The sequence below is a fragment of the Lemur catta genome, chromosome 6 (assembly GCF_020740605.2).
Source record: "Lemur catta isolate mLemCat1 chromosome 6, mLemCat1.pri, whole genome shotgun sequence".
Lineage (NCBI taxonomy): Eukaryota > Metazoa > Chordata > Mammalia > Primates > Lemuridae > Lemur > Lemur catta.
The window spans coordinates 10,235,642-10,257,000 of record NC_059133.1 but is presented as its reverse complement, the minus strand read 5'-3'; the positions used below and the strand labels follow the sequence as shown (position 1 = coordinate 10,257,000).

Genomic DNA, 21,359 nt, shown 5'->3' with positions numbered 1-21,359 from the left:
TGGCCTTCCCAGCTAGAGGGTGCTATGAAGGTTTCTTTACTTGGGGGATTCTAAGGAATCCGAAGGAGACGGGAAGTTTGGGCAAAGATAGAGACCAGGAAGAGGCAGGCCAACACGCTACTCAGAAAAGGCAAAGTTTATTTCAGTGTTGACAGGGAAAGGGTGAACTTTGCACAGCAATTCTAAAAACATGTCAATCTCCTTCATCTAACAGGTACGAACCAGCTGCAGGTCGTGCCGGGGTCACTAAACCGGCTGCAGTTACGGTGAGCAGGAGAGAGGTCATGGCTCAGGCCTTCCCGCCCTTCCCCTGGGACACACGGGTCTCTGGCGGAGCCCGGCGGAACCACTCGGACCAGGAGCCGTCGTAAACGGCCACGTCGGGCTTGCCGCAGAGGTAGGCTGCCAGGGCAATGTGGCAGGCGGTGACCCCCTTGCGGCACGTGGCAATGAGGGGCTGCGAGAGATCCACCTTCTTGTCCTGGAACAGAGCACGGAGCTCCTCTGGGCTCTTCTCGAAGCCGTCCTCAGTCAGGAAGTCCATGAATGGCATGTTGACTGAGCCGCGGATGTGGCCCGAGTCTAGCCCTGGGTGGGGGCAGAGGACACAGGTCAGGGGAGGCATGGGGGGTGGGCCCGGAGGATTCACTCAGCCGTGGCTGGAAGGATAGAGAGCTTCACAAATAAAAGTAACATCCTTGCTCCTCTTGAAGCTCAATTTATTCCCAGCCCTACTTACCATCAATGCTCATGACTTAAGACATCTGCACCCCCTCTCCTAAAAGCTGTCTTGAAGTAGGGATGTCCAAAATCACAGCTGCTTAAGAGGATAGAAGTATGAGTCTCAGGTCTACTAACCTTGTCATTATCCTTTACCTGGGCAAGTCATTTCACTTCTCTGAACCTCAGTTTTCTCATCTGCAAAATGGGCTCGGTGGTACATACCTATCTCACAGGGTTGTTGAGAAGAGCAAATGAGACAAATTAATGCAAGTGCTGTGTGCTGTGCCAATGGCTAAAAACACAGCAGTGAAAGGGAGAGACACAGCCCAGGCCCTCCGGGAGCTTAGAGTCTAGCAAGGAAGACAAACACTAAACAGATAATCATGTAACTCATTGAATATGAGGTCACTCCATTTACAGATGAATGCACCAAGGATTGGTGCAACGGCTTGCCTAAGGCCACATGGAGGGGTAACGGCAGACCCAGAACTACACCGGGTCTGCTGGTTTTCCTGTTAAGCACACAGGTGTGGAAAGAGCATGTTGCCTGGTGTTAGACATAAGGTCAAATCTCACCTTAAGCAAGTCATGTCAACCCTCTGAGCCTCGGTTTCCCCATGGGTAAAATGGGAACTAGAGTACCCACCTGTGTCCAGGCTGCTGTAGGGAGCAATTGTCACAGGGAAGCACGGGCCCACCCGCCCTCAGATGCTGCAGCCCTCCACCCCTTTCCACCTGTGGGGCAGGGGGAGAATGGGGCAGGGTGGTCCCTTTCAGACTCCTCGGAGCACCTCTGACAGCTTGGATGGAAGCAGGGTGGGGGTCTAGGCTGACTCTGGGGTCCTTCCTGGAACTGCCTAGGCACCCAGTGAGGTCCCTCTGCCAAGGCTGGCGTCAGGACAGCCAGCAAGTGGGGCAAAAAGGGGCTGGCGATGCCAGAGCTGGCGCCGCCCACAGGGCCGAGGCCTCAGGCCAGGCCCCTGAGAGCCCCAGGCTGCTCCTCTCTCCCTCAGGCACCCCGCACCCTGGCAGACCCAGGCACTGGAGGTGGGGCCCGACAATCCCACCACTCAATGAAACCTGGGCTGTGCGGCAGGGCAGGCGCAGGGTGGCAGGAGTGGGAGGGGAAGGACCTGACCGTGTGGCCAAGGCACACCTGGAGTCACCTGCAGCAGTGTGCAGCCAGGCGGGCCCTGCACCTGCGCCTCAGTCTCCCTTCTGTGGAATGGGGAGAGAGCCTCACCCACCCTACAGGTGTGTGGGGAGGTTTAGTTACCATAGATACAAGCCCCCAGTGACCCCAGATGCACAATAGGTGCACAATCATGCAAGCAGTGTCCTCGTCCCCACACCCCAAGGCCAAAATGGATTCCAACACTCACTAGCACAAGGCAAGATTTCTTTGATTGAGTAGATGTCCCAACTTAGAAGATTATAGAATTCCTTCCTGTTGTGATTTCATCTTTTTTGTCAGGAAACTTTAATCTGAGATCAGATGTGTGCTAACCCTAGCAGTGAGGAATAGCTGAGCTGCTGGCTTCAAGGGCATTCTTCCCCAAGAAACCCAGCTTGCTTTCTTTCTTTTTTTTTTTTTTTTTGAGACAGAGTCTCCCTTTGTCACCCAGGCTAGAGTGCAGTGGTGTCATCACAGCTCACTGCAACCTCAAACTCCTGGGCTCAAGTGATCCTCCAGCCTCAGCCTCCCAGTGTGCTAGGATGACAAGCGTGAGCCACCTCGCCTGGTCAAGAAACCCAGCTTTAAAATGTTTCAGCGTCCAGGCAGTGGGCTGGCTTTAAGTGCGTTTAAAAGCACAAATGTTTGGACGCTGTTCTGTTCCTTTGCCCCCATCCCCAATGAAACAGCTGTGTTGTTTCCTTCTGATTACACAAAGGGCCCCTCTGCTGAGCACAGCTGGAGCCAGGCAGCTTCTGTGTGTTTGGCCTCCCATACCAGGCAGCCTCTGGAGGTGGGGTCCTCCTTTTCATCTCTGCCATGGAGGGTCGGCTCAGGGTCTGCCTGGGGAATTTAAATGAGCAGGACCCAGTGGCTTGTGTGTGGGAAGGGCCACCATGGACCTGGGCCAGAGAACCTGGGAGAGCAGCCAACCGGAGGAAAGGTGCATCGGGCCTGGAAGCAGGGACCTGCTGTTCCTTCCGAGTCCAGTGGCAGCTGCAGGCTGGTGGCTCTCCCCGCTCCCAGAAGGCGGGCCACCATTCTCACAACCTCTGATGCTAGCCACCCTGAAGGCAGGATCTCTCAAGAACTTTATCTTCCTCAATCCTCACAAAGCCAGGCAGCTTATCCTCCCAGCACAGATGGGGAGCCCAGGCTCAGAGAGGTGAGGTAACTTGCCCTAGGACACACAGCAATGGTGTGTGAAGTGAAATCAGACTGGTCCAACCCCAAAGACTGAGTTCTTTGACCACTCTGAGCCTCCCTGGAAAAGGAGGCCAAAAGAGGGACTGGATGAGATGAACCTTTCATGCTCCTCAAAGGCTCAAAGGTTTGGGACTTTGTGTTCCAACTTTGGCCAAGAAGATGCCAGTCACGTTGGCGAGTTAACATCCCTCATCCACTGACAGATGTGGATTTTCAAGGCCAGGCAAACCTGTTTGGCCCTTTCTGATTTCCTCCTAAAGGTACTAAGGAACCCAGCACGGGCAGCCCTGCACCCTCCCACCTCCCTTAGCCCTAGGAGGGAGGGACAGTGGCAGAGGGGCCCCTTGGTCCCATAAAACAACACTGTTGAATTGTGACCTTTCCCCCAGGTCCCAAGTTTGCTCTCAGCTTACCCCACCCACAGCAGTGGCCTTGGGAACAGCCAGCCCCCACTTTGATGCCTGCCGACCCGGGTCAAGTCTCAGGCCCTCTGCCTCACTCAGGTCTCTTCTCCCTTCCCCAGCTGTGAAGTGGGACCAGCCTACCCCGCCTCCTCCCCTGCATGGCTGCCACAGGTGCCCAGGAGAGGCTGGATGTGAAGGGTTCTGCAGGTAAAAGGCGTCAATGTCCTCTTCACTCTCGCCCCGCCAAGGGGGAAGGTAGAAAACAATATTTATAAAGAAACTGGACGGGATAAACTCCTGCCTATTTCCCTCACTTCCCCCAGCCCTCCTTTAAGGTGTGCAAAATTCAGTTCACAAAGGGAGAGAAGAGTTCAAGGTGAAGGGACTTGCCTGAGGCCACACACCTGGATGTAAACTCAGGTCTGACTCCTCCCTGCACCCCTTACAAACAGGACCGAAGGCATGTGGGGACACAGAACTAAGGCCAGAAGGGGAAGCTGCATGACTGAGGCCCTGCTTCCAGCTCCTCCTGGGGTCACTCCTTCCAGGGACACTCAGGGCCAAGGCCTGTCCCCCAGGCCTGCCACCTGCATGCCCCTGTGTGTTATATCCGGACTGCTGAACCCACTGGTGCCTCCCTGATCTCACCCCAAGCTGGGGACTGTACATGTGGCAGAGCCTCATGTGCCTTTGTGTCCCCAAAATGCCTTGTGCAGGAGGCAAGTAAAGCCTCTTAGGGAATGAGATCCACATCCTCTATGTTGTTGTGCTAGATGGCCCTGGCCTTGGGACAATGCCTTATCTTTCTCAAAATCCCTTTCCAGCCATGGCTGCATTTAAATAAACACACACCCAGGGTAGGTCTGAGGCTATTCTTCTCATTTCATGATAAGGAAAGCCAGAGAGGCCAAACAATTGGATCGAGGTCACCCACAAAGGAGTGGCTGAGCTAAACTGAGAGTCCAGGCTCCCTGGTGCTCCAGATGGGAACTGGAGGAAGTGGGAACAGGATCACGGAGAAGCGGAGGGCCTTCAGGAGGCATTTCCTGCCACAGGCTGTTTCCCCTCTCTGTGCAAAATCAGAGTGGGTTGGGCCTGGCATCTCCAAGCTCTTCCTTTCACTTGTCTCAGGCTGCTTCAGGGCAGGCTGGGAAGCAGCAAGAGAATGACCCCCACCGGTCCTCCTCCAGGGGCAGCTTAAGTCCCAAGGACAGGAGGCCTCTTGAACCAAGGTCAGGGGAGGGGACTGCAGGTGTCCCGTGCCAGGAGTCTCTGGAAGGTGCCAAATGAACTTGAATCTTCAACTCCAGACTTTCAGAGAGCAAGCCAGGGAGCAAAATATGGGCATGGAAAAAGCCTCACTGGGGAGGGCAGAGCCTGCACTCCCCTGACTCTGCCACTAACTAGCTATGTGGCCTTGAGACCTGCCTCTGCCGCACCTCAGTGTCCCCTCTGTCTGATGAGGTAAGCTTTCAGGCCCTCTGGCTAACAGCGTATGCAAAACAGCTTTTGTAGCAACCTCTCCCTTGAAGGTCCAGACAGGAAGAAATGTTTTTCAACAAGTTAGGTAAAATGTTGCACAGGACTCAGACTCCGCAGAGGAGGAACTCTGACTGAGGAAAGAGCCACCAGGAAGGTGCTGGCCGCCCTGAGCTGGGAGAGGCCCAGGGAAGAGTGAGGTCCCTGCCACCTGCCACGGGAGGTGTCCAGGCAGGCGCTGGAGGGCACCTAGCAGGAGTGATGACAGCAAGACTCTGGTCCTGCGCCTAGGAAAGGCAAGACCTCTGGGGTCCTCTCTGGTTAAGAGGTTCTAGCATTCAGCATTTCCTCTCCTAACGTCCCCTCGCCCCTCAAACAGGGTAGAATCCTTCCGGCCTCCCCTTCCACAGGAGGAGGACTCAAAAGCCATCTCCCTGGGGATGTCTAGCAGAAGGGACTTCCTCCTAGCCCTGGGAGGTGGGGGGTGGTGCAGGATGGGACGCATCCTGGTTTAGTGCCATGCTTTGAAACAAGGTCAGGGCTGGGTTCAAATCCTGGCTTCTACCACTTAACTGAGCAAGTAACTTAATGTCCTGGCATCTCAGTTCCATCTCACAGCTAACATGGGGGTATTGTTGGGTGGGATAATGCAGTGTCAAGCGTCTAGCATGAAGTGGCAGCTGTTGTTACAGCTCTGCAGACAGGCTGCAGCCACTTGGGGAAGTTATCAACCTGGCTGACTTTTGCAAACACCAGTAAGGGAGCCCAGGAGAGCCCAATGGAGGGAGAGGGACCTGGGGGAAGGCACTGCTGATGTCTGTAAGGGTTTTGGGAGACTAGAGAGGCCCTGAGAAGCTGAGGTGTCTTTGGGAGCCTTCCATATAGCCATGCAAACTTTGGCCCATGGGCATGACGCCCTTGGGGTACCCTAGTGCACATGGGGGAGCTGGTGTCTGGGAGTGGATGTGGGTGGACATGTCACCAGTCACTTCTGCTGATGCCACTCTACATGGATGCTAGGTCAGTTGTTAGCACATGGCCATGGGGACATATCTGTAGGTTCTCATACATGAAAGCTGAAGAAGCCTTTAGGTTTGGCTCCACCCTCTTATTTTAAGGATAGAAAGACTGAGGCCTACAAGTGAGTACTGAGGGCAAAGCCTGGAGCGGGTCCCCGTCTTCCTTACTCCCTATCCCTGCATTGGGCAATACTCCCCGGGGACCACTCACCACTGGGGACACCTACCTACTGCATCCGGCTCCGGCTCGGTGCCCAGGTACCGCCCTTGGGACCGTGAATCCACCAGCCGGAACCTCTTAGATTCAAGGTTCTCCAGCACCTGCTCATAGGTCTTGAGCAGGGAGCGGTCCAGTGTGGCTTTGAAGATGGCCGGCTCCGGGTGTGAGGGCTCAGATGTCACCGGGTGGCCCTCCTTCAGCCAGTTCCGGAAGCCACCATTGAGCACTGACACTGTACGGTGGCCAAACACACGGAACATCCACCAGACCCGCGGAGCATAGAAGCTGCCCAGGTTGTCACCATCATACACCACCACGTGCGTGTGGTTGCTTATGCCCAGGCGGCCCACGTAGTCGGCGAAGCTCGCCTCGCTGGGCAGCATCATCTCGTAGGGCGACGCCGTGTCCCGGCACTCCTCTATGTCAAAGAAAGATGCGCCAGGCACATGGCGCTCTAGGTACTCCTTGCGGGCGTTGCGCGTGCCCGGTGAGTACCAGGATGCGTCCAGCACCCGCAGGCCGGGCCCCAGCTTGCCAGTCCGGACAGACTCCGCCAGCCACCTGGTGGAGACCAGCGCCCGGTAGAGCACCTGATGAACCATGGTTTCCGCTCTGCGTGTCACCTGGCGCGGGTGGGAACCAGGAAAGAGAGACAGGCATGAGGAAGGCTGTGTGTGCCACGGGATGGGGCCCGGGCGGAGGAGCTGTTTCTCCCACCGCACTCCTCCAGGGTGTGGTGTTTATAGCCACCCAGGGTGTCGGGGAGTGCAGCCGGGTGGGTTCGCAGATCCCCTAAGGAAAGCCGGCCCCGCCCCTACCGGGGCCCCAGCGCAGAGCGGGCGGGGCAAGAGCTCCCAAGGCCCGGCTGGGGGAGCTGGCCCGGAGGGTGTCTGGCCCCTGGAAGCTACAATACCCGGTCCTGCCAGAAAAAAGCAGAGAAAACACGCCCAGAACTGGGGAGACGGCATCCTGGACTTTGAATCCCCTTTCCTGGGAAGGCAGAGGGGTGGGCGCACAGGGGGAGCGCGGCCGGAGACCCCCATGCGCCCTCGCCCGCGGCCTCTCAGCAGCCCCGGCTCGCCGGCCTCCGGAATGCCCGAGTCCGGCCCCGGCTCGGTGCCCTCTGCCCTAGCTGGGCCAGGGGTTCCCGGGGCACCCCGCCCCGCTCTTGCCACCGGGATCCTTCCCTGGGCCGCAGGTGGCCCGGCCAGCGCCCTAATCCCCAGCGGCCTGGGCGCCTGGCCGCCGCCCCCACCCCGCCGCACTCACTCGCCCTGGCCGCCGCGCTGGCGCTCGCCCCGGCCCGCTGGAGAAGTTGGCGGGTTCAAACCCCGAGCTCACGGCTCCCCGGGCGGCCTGCACCATCGCGCCGCCGTCCGAGGGGGGACCCCGCGCCGCCAGCCGTGACTCCGCGCCGCCCTCGCGCCGCTGCGCCAGTGCCCCGCCGCCCCGGGCGCGCGGCGCCTCCCAGACCCGCGGGGGGCTGCCGGGGGCACCAGGCGGCGCGGGGCCGGTGCGGGGCCGGCGCGGGGCCCGGCGGGGCGGGGCGGGCGCCCCCCTCAGGCCCGGCCAGTGGAAGGCGCGGGTAGCGGCGGCTCCGAGTGGCCGCGGCTGTGGGCTGTGCCGGAGTCTCCTCCCTTTGGCCGGCCGCAGGTTGGTGGCGGGAGGAGGGGATGGCTGCGGGTGCGGGGAGGGGGCGCCGCACCGCGGGGCCCCTGGCGGGGCCGGGAAGCCGGGAGCCCGAGACCCGGGTAACTGCCGCGGCGACGCGCTTCCTTTCTGGAGGGGGAGGTCGCCCTTTGGGGTGCGCGGCGGCGCGGGGCTCTCCCGCGGGGCCTGACCAGAGGGCCGGGCGCAGTCCAGTAGGGAAGGCGCGCCCCGAGGTCTGCCCTAGGGATGACTGTCTGCGGCCGCTTGGGGTCGTGTTGAGCGGCGGGTGGGGGGCAGTGGGTGGGGGGTGTAGTGACCTGGTGCCGCCAGAGAGGGTAGGGGAGACCGTGGACGACTAAAATACCCTTCAGAGAGGCCAGGGAGACCAGGCCCCACTGACCAAGAGATTTCTGGAAGAGAAACTGGGAATGAACTTGCTGGAGTGAAAGGAAACTAACATCGTCAGGGCCTGTTTGGTGTGGCACTTTGCTGAGACTCCCACGGTGTGACTCCGTTCCCGCAGTAAGCGTGCAGGGCAGGCCCGAAACTTACTTCCAGATGGGAGAGAGGGGCAGAGCAAGTTGCTGGAGGACGCACTTGGAGTTGGGGCTGGGCCTAATCGCAGTCTGAAGCCTAAGTGGTAGTAGCTGCCTTTGTTTACCTGGCTCATGCCTGAAGCCTCATGCTTTTTTAAAAAATTGCCTTTGTTTTTAATTCAACCTATTTAATCTAAGTTCCTATAATTTTTAACAGTAGCTGTGTTTAGGCCGGGCGCGGTGGCTCACGCCTGTAATCCTAGCTCTGGGAGGCCGAGGCGGGTGGATCGCTCCAGGTCAGGAGTTCGAGACCAGCCTGAGCAAGAGTGAGACCCCGTCTCTACTAAAAATAGAAAGAAATTATCTGGCCAACTAAAAATATATATACAAAAAAATTAGCCGGGCATGGTGGCTCATGCCTGTAGTCCCAGCTACTCGGGAGGCTGAGGCAGTAGGATCACTTAAGCCCAGGAGTCTGAGGTTGCTGTGAGCTAGGCTGATGCCACGGCACTCACTCTAGCCCGGGTAACAAAGTGAGACTCTGTCTCAAAAAAAAAAAAAAAAAAAAAACAGTAGCTGTGTTTAACAACCAGTTGGCAAAATTCCTGAAAATCTAACCATTGGCTCCTGCAAACTGGTAGGACTCCACTGCTCCTGCCCAGCTTTTGCTCCAGCTAGTCTGGAAGGCTTTCCTCATCCCCCTTGTCAAAAAATTGGTTTTGTTTTGCTACTTCTCACAGCAGTCCTCTAAGCCTTGTGCTTGGCAGTGGGGGAGGGAGGGTGCCGGGAGGGACCAGGCTGGGGGAAGTCCTTGAGTGGCCAAGCTCTGCTCCTCTGGGGCCCACTCTGATCTGGCCCGGGGCTCACACTTACCTTAGTGTAGCCGTGTAGGCCCCCGAGGTGGTGGTATGTCTTGGGGTCCTTCACTCCCAGAACACCCCCACCTACAGTGATCCTGGCCCCCTATGCACACAGGCACCTGGTCCCTTTTTCTGGTCTGCCCCTCCCTGACACCCACAGCCTGTCCTCTCAGACCTTGCTCCACTGCCTGCAGGCCTTTGTGAAAACTGCCAGTCAAGCAGAGACGCTGGGGCAGGGTGACCTCAGACCTCTGAAGTCGTACCCAAGCCCTGAAATTCTAAGGTTCTTAGTTTTGCTGCTGTCAGTTCAAGGGCCACCAATGACAGTACTGGAAGAAACAATGGGATTTTATTAAACCATTTTTAATGATTATTAAAACCAGCCATAAGTAATGCATTCTGGTGGCCCTCTCCATTCATTGTTTAATCTCTGTAAGAGGTGGGGCTTGGAAGCTCCATTATAAGGAACAGAAACCACCCAGGGATCCTAACATGGCCACCAACACACAACCAGTTAAACAGCAGAGTAGGGTTTGCACTGACTTTGGGGAACTCTGACTCCCAAACAGGGTCCTGTCCACTCTAAATGGATCCTTGGGGTGGGGGAGAGCCAATGAGGATCCTCATGAATGGGGGGAAGGGGCTGCTGCACCTCACAAATGGGTTCTTCAAGAAGGAACTGCAGCACCCTCCAGCATTCCCAGATGTGGCATAACACAGATTATTGGGATCGTCCCTTAGCTAAGTCTCCTTGGCAGCGTCCTTATCCTGAAGGTCAAGCTGAGGTTTCCTGGGCCCCTGAAAGGTCAAATTAGTTTGGACTTTCACTTCCTCCAGGAGCCTTCCCACCCCTACTGCTCCCACCCTAGGCTGAGGTCGGGGCCCCTCTGTGCTCGTGCTGAACTCTAGACTTTCCTCAATTACACTGTCTCTTGAGCAGGCCCAGGGCCTGTCTGTACCCCCAGGGCCTGGCAAAGTCAAGAGTTCCTCAGTGTCCATCACAGGGCCAGACTGTGTGGGCGAAGTGGGTTCCTAAAAGCCAGCCCTGACGATACTGTAGGGGGTGGTGTGGACACAGAGTGTCACACTGTGGACTCATTACGCCTTGGTCATCACAGCCCCTGGGGCTAGGGAAGTCCAGCCTTAGGAGTTGAATTCTGGCTTCAAGTCCCGAGGCTCCCCTGACCAGCTCTGTGGCCGAGGGCAAGGCACTCCTGTAACTGCCTGTTGCCCCATTCGTACAACAGGCATCCTAATAGCTACTGGAGGCTGTGGTGCTTAGCATGTGGCCTGGCATAGGGGAACACCACAGATGTGTTCTCTACCCACCCCCTTCATCTCGCTGGCAGGACAGGCTGGTATGGATGGAAAGGTTGTGCCCTGCACAGGGGCCCAGCTGACCTGCAGTCCCCACTCAACACACCCAGCCCTGGGGGGGGCTCTGCCTCTGCCAGGCAAAAGGGGCCCGTTTCTCTCACCTGCGCAAAGGTACCTTATAGACTGTGGCTGCCCAGCACAAAAGACTTAAAAGTGGAGAGTCTACACCCTGGAAGGCTGTGGGCTGACACGTGGGCTGGGGAGCTGGTGGGCTCTCAGCCTCTGGCTTGCAGGCGGGGAGGAGGAGAGAGGTGCTGCTGCTAAAAGAAGGGCCAAAGAGAATGTGCAGCCTGCAGGGGCAAACCCCGGCCTTGTGGTGCTCCCAGAATCAGCACAGCCAATGTTGCTGAAAAGTCTGTCGTGCCAGACTGCATAGTGTGAAGCCTGGCACCACTGGGTCAAGTTTGTGCACTTCTGTGAGCCTCAGTGTCCCCCTCCATGAAATGGTGACAATAACAGCAAACCTCTAAGGCTACTCATTCAACAAATAATTGCGAGTTTACTGTGTCAGGTATTGTGAGGCTGAAAGGGTAAGGACTCAGTAAATTCCAGCTACCGAACCTATTAGGTGACTAATGTAAATGCTTGAGGAGTGAGTTGACGAATTCCAGCAGGGACCTTGGTTGGTTGCAAATGAAGCTGAGCTGCCTCTTAGGGAGGGGCTGAGACTTTGCCCCAGTTTGTCTTAAAGTGCCCGCAGGGCCTTCCCCTGCACAGACCTCTACCCACTTCCTTCCCGCCCAGCAAGTGGAGGTGAGGGACCCCTGGCCCTCTCCAGGGTGTCGTGGTCATTCGGTCGCTGGGAGCTGTGTATTTAGCCAAGGCCTGGCAGCGGGAGGACCCTGGCAACCAACGTCTGTGCTCCGGTTCAGCACCGCTGGTGTCTGCATTCCCCTAGAGACTCTGCCCCTGCCCCACCTTCCTCTGGGCCGTTGCCCCAGCCCCAGCGGCGCGGGCGTCTCCCGCCCCAGGGTCGCCTCTCCTTGCTTCACTCCTGGCATCTTCCCTGTCGCACAGGCCTGCAACCCGCGTGTAGCCGCCATGGCCCCTCCGCAGCTCTTCCGCGCGCTCGTGTCGGCGCAGTGGGTGGCCGAGGCGCTGCGGGCCCCGCGTGCCGGGCCGCCCCTGCAGCTGCTGGACGCCTCCTGGTACCTGCCCAAGCTGGGCCGCGACGCGCGCCACGAGTTCGAGGAGCGCCACATCCCGGGCGCCGCTTTCTTCGACCTGGACCAGTGCAGCGACCACACCTCGCCCTACGACCACATGCTGCCCAGCGCGGCGCACTTCGCCGAGTACGCGGGCCGCCTGGGCGTGGGCGCGGTCACGCACGTCGTGATCTACGACGCCAGCGACCAGGGCCTCTACTCGGCCCCGCGCGTCTGGTGGATGTTCCGCGCCTTCGGCCACCAGACCGTGTCGCTGCTCGACGGCGGCCTCCGCCACTGGCTGCGCCAGGGCCTCCCGCTCAGCTCCGGGAAAAGCCACCCGGCGCCTGCAGAGTTCCGCGCTGAGCTCGACCCCGCCTTCGTCAAGACGTACGAGGACATCAAGGAGAACCTGGATTCCCGGCGCTTCCAGGTGGTGGACGCCCGCGCCGCCGGCCGGTTCCGCGGCACCGAGCCCGAGCCCCGAGACGGTGAGAGCAGGGGCGGATGGTGGGGGCTGGGAGGCCGCCTGGGGCGCGGCGTGTGCTCTGGGCACTGCCCTAGGCTTGCCCTTGCCTTTGAGGGACCCGCACGGGCTGGGGGAGGAGATCTGGTTTCCAGTCGCTGCACTCTGAGTCGCACTGGCTTTATTCATTTGTAAAGCAGAGCCATAATATCAATACTTGGCCCCTCCCTTCCTGTGGGCAGTGACTGCCCCTACCCGGGGGGCCCTGTGTGAGACCCAGACAGTGCTCCCCCAGTGTGTGGGGTCACTGCGGAATGGGGTGGTGGGGACGGCGGGCCCCAGTGTGGGAAAAATCCCAGAGGGATGTGTCCTGGTCAGGCCTGCCGGCTGCCCCTGAGGATGATGCAGTGAGAGAGTGAGGGTCTCTCCCAGCCGCCAAGGCTTGGAGAGGGGTGAATGGAGGGGGCGTGAAGAGCCTTTTCCCTGTGGGCTGGATCTCCCCAGGCAAGAAGCCTGTGGGAAAGTTCTGTATAATGCAGGGAGGGGGCCCACAACGCAGTCTGGTCAGTGGCCTTCTGAGAATCCGTGGGGTAGGTCTTGTCATTGTACAGAGGAAGACGTGGAGTCTCGCCTGAGTCTCAGGACGCAGCTCAGGCAGGATTCAGACTGGAGCCTGCACCGGGAACTCCCCAACCCTCTCCTGCGCCTTTAGGGGTGCAATGAGCTGGCCACTCCTGGGAAGCTCTGTCTGGGTGGCCACGCCCCAGATCAGGGTCCGAGCTTCTGCTCTGTGCTTCCAGAGCCTCTGGGGCTCACCCTGGCCTGGCACTGTTTTGGATGGCCTGAGGGCAAGGACTGTCCCTGCCCCCAGCACATCCTGAGGACTAGCCCAGGACCTAGCACAGAGTGGATGTCCCAGAGAGGCTTGGTGAGTTCAGAAAGTCCTGCCACACAGAATGCTCTCGAGCAGTGTTGATGCTACTCCAACTATAGGAAATGGCGGCTAGCCCACCATTTTTGAACCTACCTGGGTGGCAATTTTGTGTGGTTCACCCTAATGGGGGCACCACCTGGATCCTGTTGGGTCCCCCAGCTCAGCCCCAGGGGTGGAACAATGTAGGACAGCCAGCTGGGTGCAAACCAGAGCCCTGCCCACTTGCATGGGCTGTGTGACACCTGGCAGTCACCTCGTCTCTTCTATCTGTGGAAAAATGGGAGCAGAAACGCAGAGCATAAGGATGCAGAACTGTGTGGAGCACGCAGCTCCGTCTGCACACACGGGTGTGCTGCACTCGGTCATGCGCTCATCTGTAAGATGGGAGATGATGACGCACACCCAGTGGGCTTGTCAAGATGAACTAAGTTCAGTGTCACGGAATCAGTGGTGAATACCGTCACTGTCACCATCATTCCCACTCCGCAGCCTGCAGCCTGAGGCCTGGCCAAGTGCACCTGTAACTTGCCACATCGGGCCAGCAGTCAGGGGAAGAACGCTTTGGTTGGTGGAGTTCAAGGTGCAGGGACAGCCCTGCTTTGTGTGTAGCTGCCACTTGGCTTGAGAGCTTGCTCCTCCTCCTTGCTCTGGGCTGGTCCCTGTAACGTCTCGGAGCCCAGTTTCTGCACCTGTTAAGTAGGGATGACGACCCATCCCAGCCTCTCCTCGGCCCCAGGAGTGCCGTCTGCACACTGCACTCTGAGAATAGACACCGGCCTGGGCCAGCAGGGCTCTCACCCCACTGTGGAGGGACACTGAGGCAGAAGCTGCCCTAGAGTCCAACCCTAAAGTCCGAACGGCTCAGATTTCAATCATTAGCTGTGATGGTCTATTCTGTTGCAACTCTCAGTACTTTCATGAAAATGGGAATATTGGTAACAGCCACCTGATGGGAGGTGGGGAAAACATAATATGTGTTTTGTTTTCAGGGGTTTGCAGAGATGTGGGTGAGGTGATGATCCTCTTAACTAATAGTTCTCTGGGCTTGCCCATCCTCTTCTTCCTGCTGCAATGAAAACAATCTTTTAAAAATGGAAGTCTGGTTTCCTTTGGTCAGCTTGAGGGCCTCCGGTCTTACTCCAGGCCAAGTCATCCGCACCCACCTCTGCTTCCTCTTGGGCCTCTGTCTCCCCATTGTCTGGGCTTTCTCCACGGTGACCTTTAACCCCTCCAAGCAGCACGTGATTGCCTGCACCCATGGGATTCCCTCTGCCTGGGAGCTCTAGGCCTGCACTGCCCAGACCCCTTTACCTGGCTGAATTCTACTCACCTTTTGGGCTTTCTCAGAGAAGCATCCTTCACCCCCAGGCACAGCCCACCTGGGGTTAAATCCTCTCAGCCTGGGCAAGGTAGTCTTTATGCTTCATTCTCCTCATCTGTACAAAAGACAGGATAATTGCTTCTTTCCTACAGAATTTTGGGGTCGGTCAAAGGAGAAAATACAGATGAGGGGCCCTAAAGAGTGCCCGGCACACAGGAAGCCTTCAATAACAGCAGCTGTTGTCATTACTGGTGTTGGGCCTTTTTGTAGCACCCCTCATACTTGTGATTACTCGGTTATTGCCTGTCTGCCTGCCAGATCCAAGCCCCTTGCCTGCAAGTGCTGCCCACCCTAGCTAGGCAGGGGTCTTATCTATTGCTTTGTTGTCCCCAGGGCACATAGTTAGGAAACTTTGGGGGCCAAATGTGGTTCTGGTGGCATCTGATTCTCAGGTTCAAACTTCAGCCAGCAATTTGCTAGATGCTTTGACCTTAGGAGGTACTTAGCCTCAGTGTCACATCTGTAAAATGGGAATGCCTCTGAACGGTGCCTGCGTTTCATGGTGTGAGAACTAAACGAGATGCTGCACATGGAGGGTTTAGCGCCATGCTTGCACGGGATGCTCTCAGCACGGCAGGCACCGCAAACGTGGGGTGCCATTCACACCATCCTTCTACATGTTCCCTCCCTCCTGCCCCTGCTGCAGGCATCGAACCCGGCCACATCCCCGGCACTGTGAACATCCCCTTCACAGAATTCCTGACTGCGGAGGGCCTGGAGAAGAGCCCTGAGGACATCCATCACCTGTTCCAGGAGAAGAAAGTAGACCTGTCCCAGCCGCTAGTGGCCACGTGTGGCTCCGGCGTCACGGCCTGCCATGTGGCCCTGGGGGCCTACATCTGTGGCAAGCCCGACATACCCATCTATGACGGCTCCTGGGTGGAGTGGTACATGCGCGCCCAGCCCGAGGACATCATTTCCGAGGGCCGGGGGAAGACCCACTGAGGCCGGGCCGACGCAGGCAAGTTCAGCGATGCCCGGGATGCCCGGCCACCAGCAACGTACAGCCTGGTTGTTCCGACTCTGCTTTAACCAACAGAGTGTTTCTTTAGCCAACTCAAGTGGCATTTGGGGTGACATCCCAGAGGCCAGGAATTCCACTGACTTGTGGGCTGCCGGTGGAGCCCAGAGAAGAGGTGACAGGCACAGGGGAGGGAGGCCAGAGCTCCGAGCTGCCCCACACGGTGCTGAGCAGAGGCCCCGCCTCCCTTCCCTTTTACTGTTGAGGAAATAAAACTGCCAAGTGCCAAATCCTTGTAGCCGTGGGGCTGCCTCAGTGTCCCTAAGGAGCCAGGGGTTCCGGCATGCCCCGCCCAGGCTGCTCTGGGGAGCCCGAGGGTCTTGGGGGCCCTGTCTCTGCCTTTTGTACAGTGCTGGCGTCCCAGAGCCCTGAAATGGCTCCTAGCAAATGGTCCTCCACCCTGTAATCCTGAGGGTGACTCCCTTCTGGCTTCTGGGCTATTCAAGGTGACTTTTGCTGTGACATGTCTGGGGTCCCACTAAAGCACCCCCACCCAGGTAAACAGTACTTCTCATTTCAAGAAAGAGATGGGTCCAGAGCTTAACAGGAGGCTGTCCCAGCCCAGCCGGGATGTTCCGGGAAGGGCTGAGTCTGGCTGATTGGAGAAGAGTCTGGTTCGAAACTCTGGGAATTCACACTTGGAGGCTGCTCTCTGAAAACTGCCAGGAGTGGGCAGACCTGGGGAGCCTGATCCTTTCTGCTCAGGAGAACATACTCCCTGCTTCCCAAAGGTAGGGCTGCATCCTCCTCCCTCTGGATGTATCCTTTGTGAGGAGGTGGACTTGAGTGTCTATGGAGGGCCCAAATGCCCCCCAGGACCCTCCCCATCTTTCCAGCCCCGAGACACCATCTCAGCAGCAAAGGGGCAGTGTCCCATCAGTCGTTACTGGGGAGAACCCTAGAAGTGACCTTGTCTGGCCTCCTTTGAAACCAGAGAGGGGCAGTGACTTACTCAGGTCACACTGTGAGTTTATGACAGAGCCAGGACCAGATCTGGATTTCCTGACTCTGAAGTTCCTCCTTCTTCCACCTGGCTCTGCGTCCCATCAACTCCCCTCTGATGCTGAGTCACTTCCAAGCCCACAGGGGTGGGGAAGACCAACAGCACAGAATCTTGGTTTTACAAATAAGAGCCCAAAAGTAAGTCCCACCCTCTCTGAGCTTCAGTCTCCTCATCTATAAAACGGGAAAAATACGTACTTTGGAACAGGGAATTCACACAAGAACTTTTCCAAGGGCCCATTGTAGAGTCCCATTTTTTGGCCTCATCACTGCGACATTTGGGCTGGATAATTCGTCACCCAAAGTTGCTCAGCAACACTTCTGGCCTCTGCCCACTAGAGGCCAGTAGCACTGCCCATCTGTGACAACCAAAGATGTCTCCGGATGTCGCAGATGACCCCTGGAGTGCAAAAATCACCCCAAGTTGAGAACCACTGCTCTAGGGGCAAATAACACAGTTGACCACAATAGCCAGGAACAGTGTAGACAGGGAGGCCCAACGTGCAGGGCTCATGTTAAGGCCCTTCCCCTGGAGCTGAATTGAGCAGGTTAGAAACCCCCTTCCTTCCGTGCTGCTCTCAGACAAGACTTGTTTTCCCTCCCTGGAGTTTCTCTGCCCTTTAAGGAGATGAATTTGTCTGCAAGCACATGACGTTCTGATCTGGCCTCCTGTCCCAGCCGCTCCACACAGGCTGCCTGACCTTGGCCACGCTGCTGAGTTCAAGGTGGGCATAGTAGTGCCTTCCTGGGAAGTATGAGGATTAAAGGAGATAATCCACAGAAACTTTTCAGCTTGGTGCCAGTCACAGAGTAATTACCAAGTATTGCCTTTATTTTTTAAAGGACTTTTTACTTATTCCATATGTTAGGTGACATCTGTACCTCTGGCATTGGGAGAGAAGGAGCAACAGAATTGTGTTCCTGTCCTCGCAAAGCTTCCAGACCAGGGAGGAGAGACTGGTCTTTTGTATCATGTTTCCAGGGAGAAGGGAGTACTGTGAAATGATCTATTTTATAACAGGTGAGAAAACAAGTTCAGAGAGGTTGAGCCATCTGCCTAAGGACACACAGCTAGTTTGAGAGAGGAGCCTAACTAGATTCAGAATTCGAAGGGCTGGAGCTTCTAGTAGATCTTGCCTGCGGTGGCTTTCCAGATTTTAGGATCAAGGCGAGAATAGAAACATGTATGACAGGCTCATGGAAGATGGCCACGTGTTTCCCCAGCTCCATGGGGAAAGCTTGACCGATGGTATTTGGGCAAGGGGTTTTCGTTAGGCTCCCTCGCCCCACCTTAGTCCAGCCTCCAGCAGGAAACTGAGGCTGATCCAAGCTGGGGCTTGTTTCTTCTGGGAAGGTCCTTGATGAGTCTGGACCGGTTCAAAGGTGACCTGCACAGAGGTGAGAGAAAGATCTAACCATGCCTTTCTAGGGTTCACGGAGCTTCAGTTTAACTTTGCAAGAGTAGCTCCGTCCTGCCCCCTGCGAGCCTGAACTCCTGGAATAATTAGCTCTTGCTGCACAGGCCTGGCCTCAGCCAGAACCCGCCCCACCCACCCCTGTGTTCGAGGCAGGAACTTGCAACACTGGGCAACAAGGATGATGAAATTGTTGTGCACTTGGCAAATATTTGCTAAGCAGCCCTCTGTGTCAGGGACAGTTGGAAGTGCATTTCCCAACCTTGTCTAACCAGCTGCACTGGAATGTTTCCACTCCTTGGGTCACTGCTTGGAGGGATCAGGGTCCAAAGCCCCATCTACACAGTGGACCTAATGATGGATCAATGTGGTGATCTGGCCCTTGTGCTGTGGAATCTGTTTTGCACCAGGCACCAGAAATTCTGCCTTCCTGTCGGGGCCTCAGTCTTCTCATCTGAGAAATGGGAGCAAACTCAGTTCTGCCATGCACAGGGTGGGTGTGATGTCAGATGAGGTAAAGCTCAAAATAAAGTGCCACACCTACTGGAATAATAGCAGCTATATAAAAGCACAGTGGGGGTTATTATCCATGGAGAATGAGTCATTTGGGGGAAGGTGAAATGTTCAGGTTAACTGAAAGTGTTATTTTAAGCACCAAAATTTTTAGCATATTAGCCTATTGGGGGTGGAACGTGGTGTACGGCGCGTACCTGGACTCCCAGTGGCTTTGCTTTATCACTGTATTGCACAGTGGTAACCTTCAGGGGCTGCTTGCCCCTAAACTAAATGGCCCCACCTGTTAGGACTTTTCAGTACTCAAGTCCTTGATACTGCGAACTGTCCTCTGGCTGCCCTTGCAGTTTGCTGTCCGTGTCCTTCAGAGTCCCCCTCGGGCTGCTCCGATGTGAGCCCCCTCTCTGAATAATGCCACCCGTTCCGATGGCCAGACACTGTGCCCAGCCAGTGGCCCTTGAATCTGGCCCTCCAGCAACTTGCACTCTCCTGAACTCAGATCCCCGCGTCACCACCTGCTGGGCCCCTCACCTGCTCCTCCACCAATGTCCCCGTCTCAGTGCACACGGCTCCCACCCAGGGGTCGCTGTGCCCAGACTTGGCAGCCAGTGATCTGAGACTCCACCCGCTTAGCCACATCCAGTGAGCACCAGGGCTGGTGGAGTCCACCTCTTCCCACTGCCTTGGTCCAGGTACCCCCACCCCAAAGACACACACACACCCAGCCTGTCTCTTCCGTTAGTTCTGGTGCACTTCCTAGGGACAGGCCCTGTACCGGGATCTGGGCACAGAGGATGAAGGCAGTCCCTGAGGGGGGTCCCTGGCCTGGTGGGGAGGGGCAGACAGAGACCCTGGCGACAGTGTGTGTGGAGTACCCGGGAGATGCAAACAGAGAACCCGAGGAGGTAGAGGGGCTGCTTCTGGGTTTGAGAGGCACCGCTACACGGGCCACCAGCCCCTTTTGCGAACTCCCTGGACTGTGGCCCCTTGTTTTCACCCCCAGGTAAAGACGCAGCAGGAGACGGGTTCAAAGTGCAGCCTCTGCAGCACGCTGACTTCTATTCCCTGGCCGTGTGTGTAGGAGGGGCCTCGATGTCCTTGCCTGTGACTTGGGGTGACCCACTTTATAGGGCTGCTGTGAGGATGAATGATTTGATTCCTACAAAGCACTGAGGAGGGAAGCTGGCACAGTGAGCAGCACATAAATGTTGGTATTATTAATATTACTATTTTACTGATATTCTGTGCTGCACCTCCGTTCCTGCCTCCCTCGGCTGGGCTGTAAGCCCTTGACGGGTGATATGTCTTATACGTGTTTCTCTTCCTGGCACCAGCATAGTGACTGACATGGACAGGGTGTTGGGGCTCAAAACGTTACCCCAAAATATAGTGCTTGACACGAAGCAGCCTCAAGGTCTCGCTGACCTCCCCCCTCGTCCTGTCTCTCAGTTCTCTGTCTCACCCGAAGCACAGGGTGAAGCTGTTCTCTGAAGTTCCTTGATGTACCTAGAAACCAGCCCTGCCGGAGACGAATACAATCGCCTGAAATTTTATTAACTGGAGAAGATTAAAACTCGTATCCCAGAGGAAGAGACTGAACGTTAAATACCCCACCTAGAGCTCAGATGAACTTTGTCCCGAACTATCATCTGTTCTCCGTCCCATTCAATTTCCAAAGAAAATTATTCACTAACCATTGTCTGAGCATTGGGCCCATTCATTTCCTCCTAAAAATCATTGACGGTCCCTCAAACTGCCACATTTCTCCCACCTCGCTCTCCCCCATGAAGAAGGGTATGTAAGCATCTGTGTGCACCCCACTGGGTCCCGGGGTCATCACTGTGATTACCCCATGCTACGCACATTAGAATAAATTCTGTGTACCTTTCTCCAGTTTACCTGCCTTTTGCCAGTTGATTTTCAGCGAACTTTCAGGGGGTGAAGGCAAAGCTTTCCCTTTGTCTCTACAGGGGCCTGTGAATGTTTGCCGTGCATTGTCAGGGCTGAGAGAGACCTTAATGATCCTTCCTGTTCACTGAGTGCTTTCCACCTATCAGGGAGGATGCTAAGTGCTTTGCCTCCATTTAATCTAACAACCCTGAGAAATAGGTGTTAATATCCCCCAATTCACAGGAAAGGGGGCATAGACAGATCACAGGTCTGGGGCTGGGCTTTGAGTCCTGGATAGAGTGACTACAGGGCTTTCACCTGCCAGAGGACAGGATTGGGGAGGGGATCATAGAAGGGGAGCAGGCTTCTCTTGGGTGGGGAGGTTTCATAAGCCCCCTACAAACACACAGGCACACATGCACATGCACACACACATACACGTGAGCACACACGTGTTCACGCTTTCCTACACAGGTGAGGAATCAGGCACCAGAGGCGAATTTACTTCCCCAGCTAGATGTGCATTCTTTCATGTTTCTCCAGGACGCTTTTTTAAAAAAGATACATTCCCTCTCTTTAAAAAGGAGGAGTAACAATCCTCAGAGAAAAATGCAAGAAAGGAGGCTATCGTAGAGGGATAAAACCCAGACACAAGTATTAGCTGTAAGCAGGGACAAACTGCAGGCTGTGTGGCCCAGGACGGGGCAGGGGCCTCCAGGAGTTCCCAGGTGGGCTGGGTGTCAGGGGGGCTTTGTGGAGGTGAAGGAGCAGGCAGGGAGCTAATTGCCCCAGGACACTTGCTGGTGTCCCCTCCTCCTCCTCCTCAGCCTTCCTCCCCTGCCAGCCCCCACCCCCCTCATCCCTCTCGCAGCCTCTCACAGCCTTTCCCCATTTGGGAACCATGAAAGGCTTGAAAATCAGCTATAAGCCCATGAAGAAAGCAA

General features: G+C 56.5%; 2 protein-coding genes across 6 annotated transcripts; one reads left to right on the top strand and one right to left on the bottom strand.

Annotated features, from left to right (window-relative positions):
- Positions 1 to 121: 121 nt before the first annotated feature.
- Positions 122 to 9,381, bottom strand: TST (thiosulfate sulfurtransferase). Of its 2 annotated transcripts, none has more exons than XM_045552955.1 (3): positions 9,285 to 9,381; positions 6,233 to 6,848; positions 122 to 588 (listed from the first exon to the last, which is right to left on the bottom strand). In XM_045552955.1, exons 2-3 carry the CDS (start codon positions 6,825 to 6,827, stop codon positions 290 to 292), a joined length of 894 nt encoding a protein of 297 aa, XP_045408911.1. In that variant the 5' UTR covers positions 6,828 to 6,848; positions 9,285 to 9,381; the 3' UTR covers positions 122 to 289. The 2 variants fall into 2 exon arrangements, with proteins under 2 accessions (XP_045408911.1, XP_045408910.1); XM_045552954.1 differs by lacking the exon at positions 9,285 to 9,381 and adding an exon at positions 7,495 to 7,621.
- MPST (mercaptopyruvate sulfurtransferase) lies at positions 7,747 to 20,418 on the top strand. 4 transcript variants are annotated; one of them, XM_045552959.1, is made up of 5 exons: positions 7,747 to 7,878; positions 11,666 to 12,284; positions 15,221 to 16,326; positions 17,467 to 17,618; positions 19,999 to 20,418. In XM_045552959.1, exons 2-3 carry the CDS (start codon positions 11,690 to 11,692, stop codon positions 15,517 to 15,519), a joined length of 894 nt encoding a protein of 297 aa, XP_045408915.1. In that variant the 5' UTR covers positions 7,747 to 7,878; positions 11,666 to 11,689; the 3' UTR covers positions 15,520 to 16,326; positions 17,467 to 17,618; positions 19,999 to 20,418. The 4 variants fall into 4 exon arrangements, with proteins under 4 accessions (XP_045408915.1, XP_045408912.1, XP_045408913.1 ...); XM_045552956.1 differs by having other exon boundaries at positions 7,846 to 7,976; XM_045552960.1 differs by lacking the exon at positions 7,747 to 7,878 and adding an exon at positions 11,381 to 11,401.
- The last annotated feature ends 941 nt before the right edge of the window (positions 20,419 to 21,359 follow it).

What these genes read in the sequence shown, in the direction of transcription:
- TST (XM_045552954.1), bottom strand. Translation starts at nt 7,590, where the DNA reads ATGGTGCAGGCCGCCCGGGGAGCCGTGAGCTCGGGGTTTGAACCCGCC. An exon ending in CAGCGCGGCGGCCAGGGCGA is followed by an intron (nt 6,849 to 7,494) that starts GTGAGTGCGGCG and finishes CACCCGCGCCAG; the next exon opens with GTGACACGCAGAGCGGAAAC. An exon ending in GCCGGAGCCGGATGCAGTAG is followed by an intron (nt 589 to 6,232) that starts GTAGGTGTCCCC and finishes GCCCCCACCCAG; the next exon opens with GGCTAGACTCGGGCCACATC.
- MPST (XM_045552956.1), top strand. Translation starts at nt 7,899, where the DNA reads ATGGCTGCGGGTGCGGGGAGGGGGCGCCGCACCGCGGGGCCCCTGGCG. An exon ending in GCCGGGAGCCCGAGACCCGG is followed by an intron (nt 7,977 to 11,665) that starts GTAACTGCCGCG and finishes CCTGTCGCACAG; the next exon opens with GCCTGCAACCCGCGTGTAGC. An exon ending in CGAGCCCGAGCCCCGAGACG is followed by an intron (nt 12,285 to 15,220) that starts GTGAGAGCAGGG and finishes CCCCTGCTGCAG; the next exon opens with GCATCGAACCCGGCCACATC.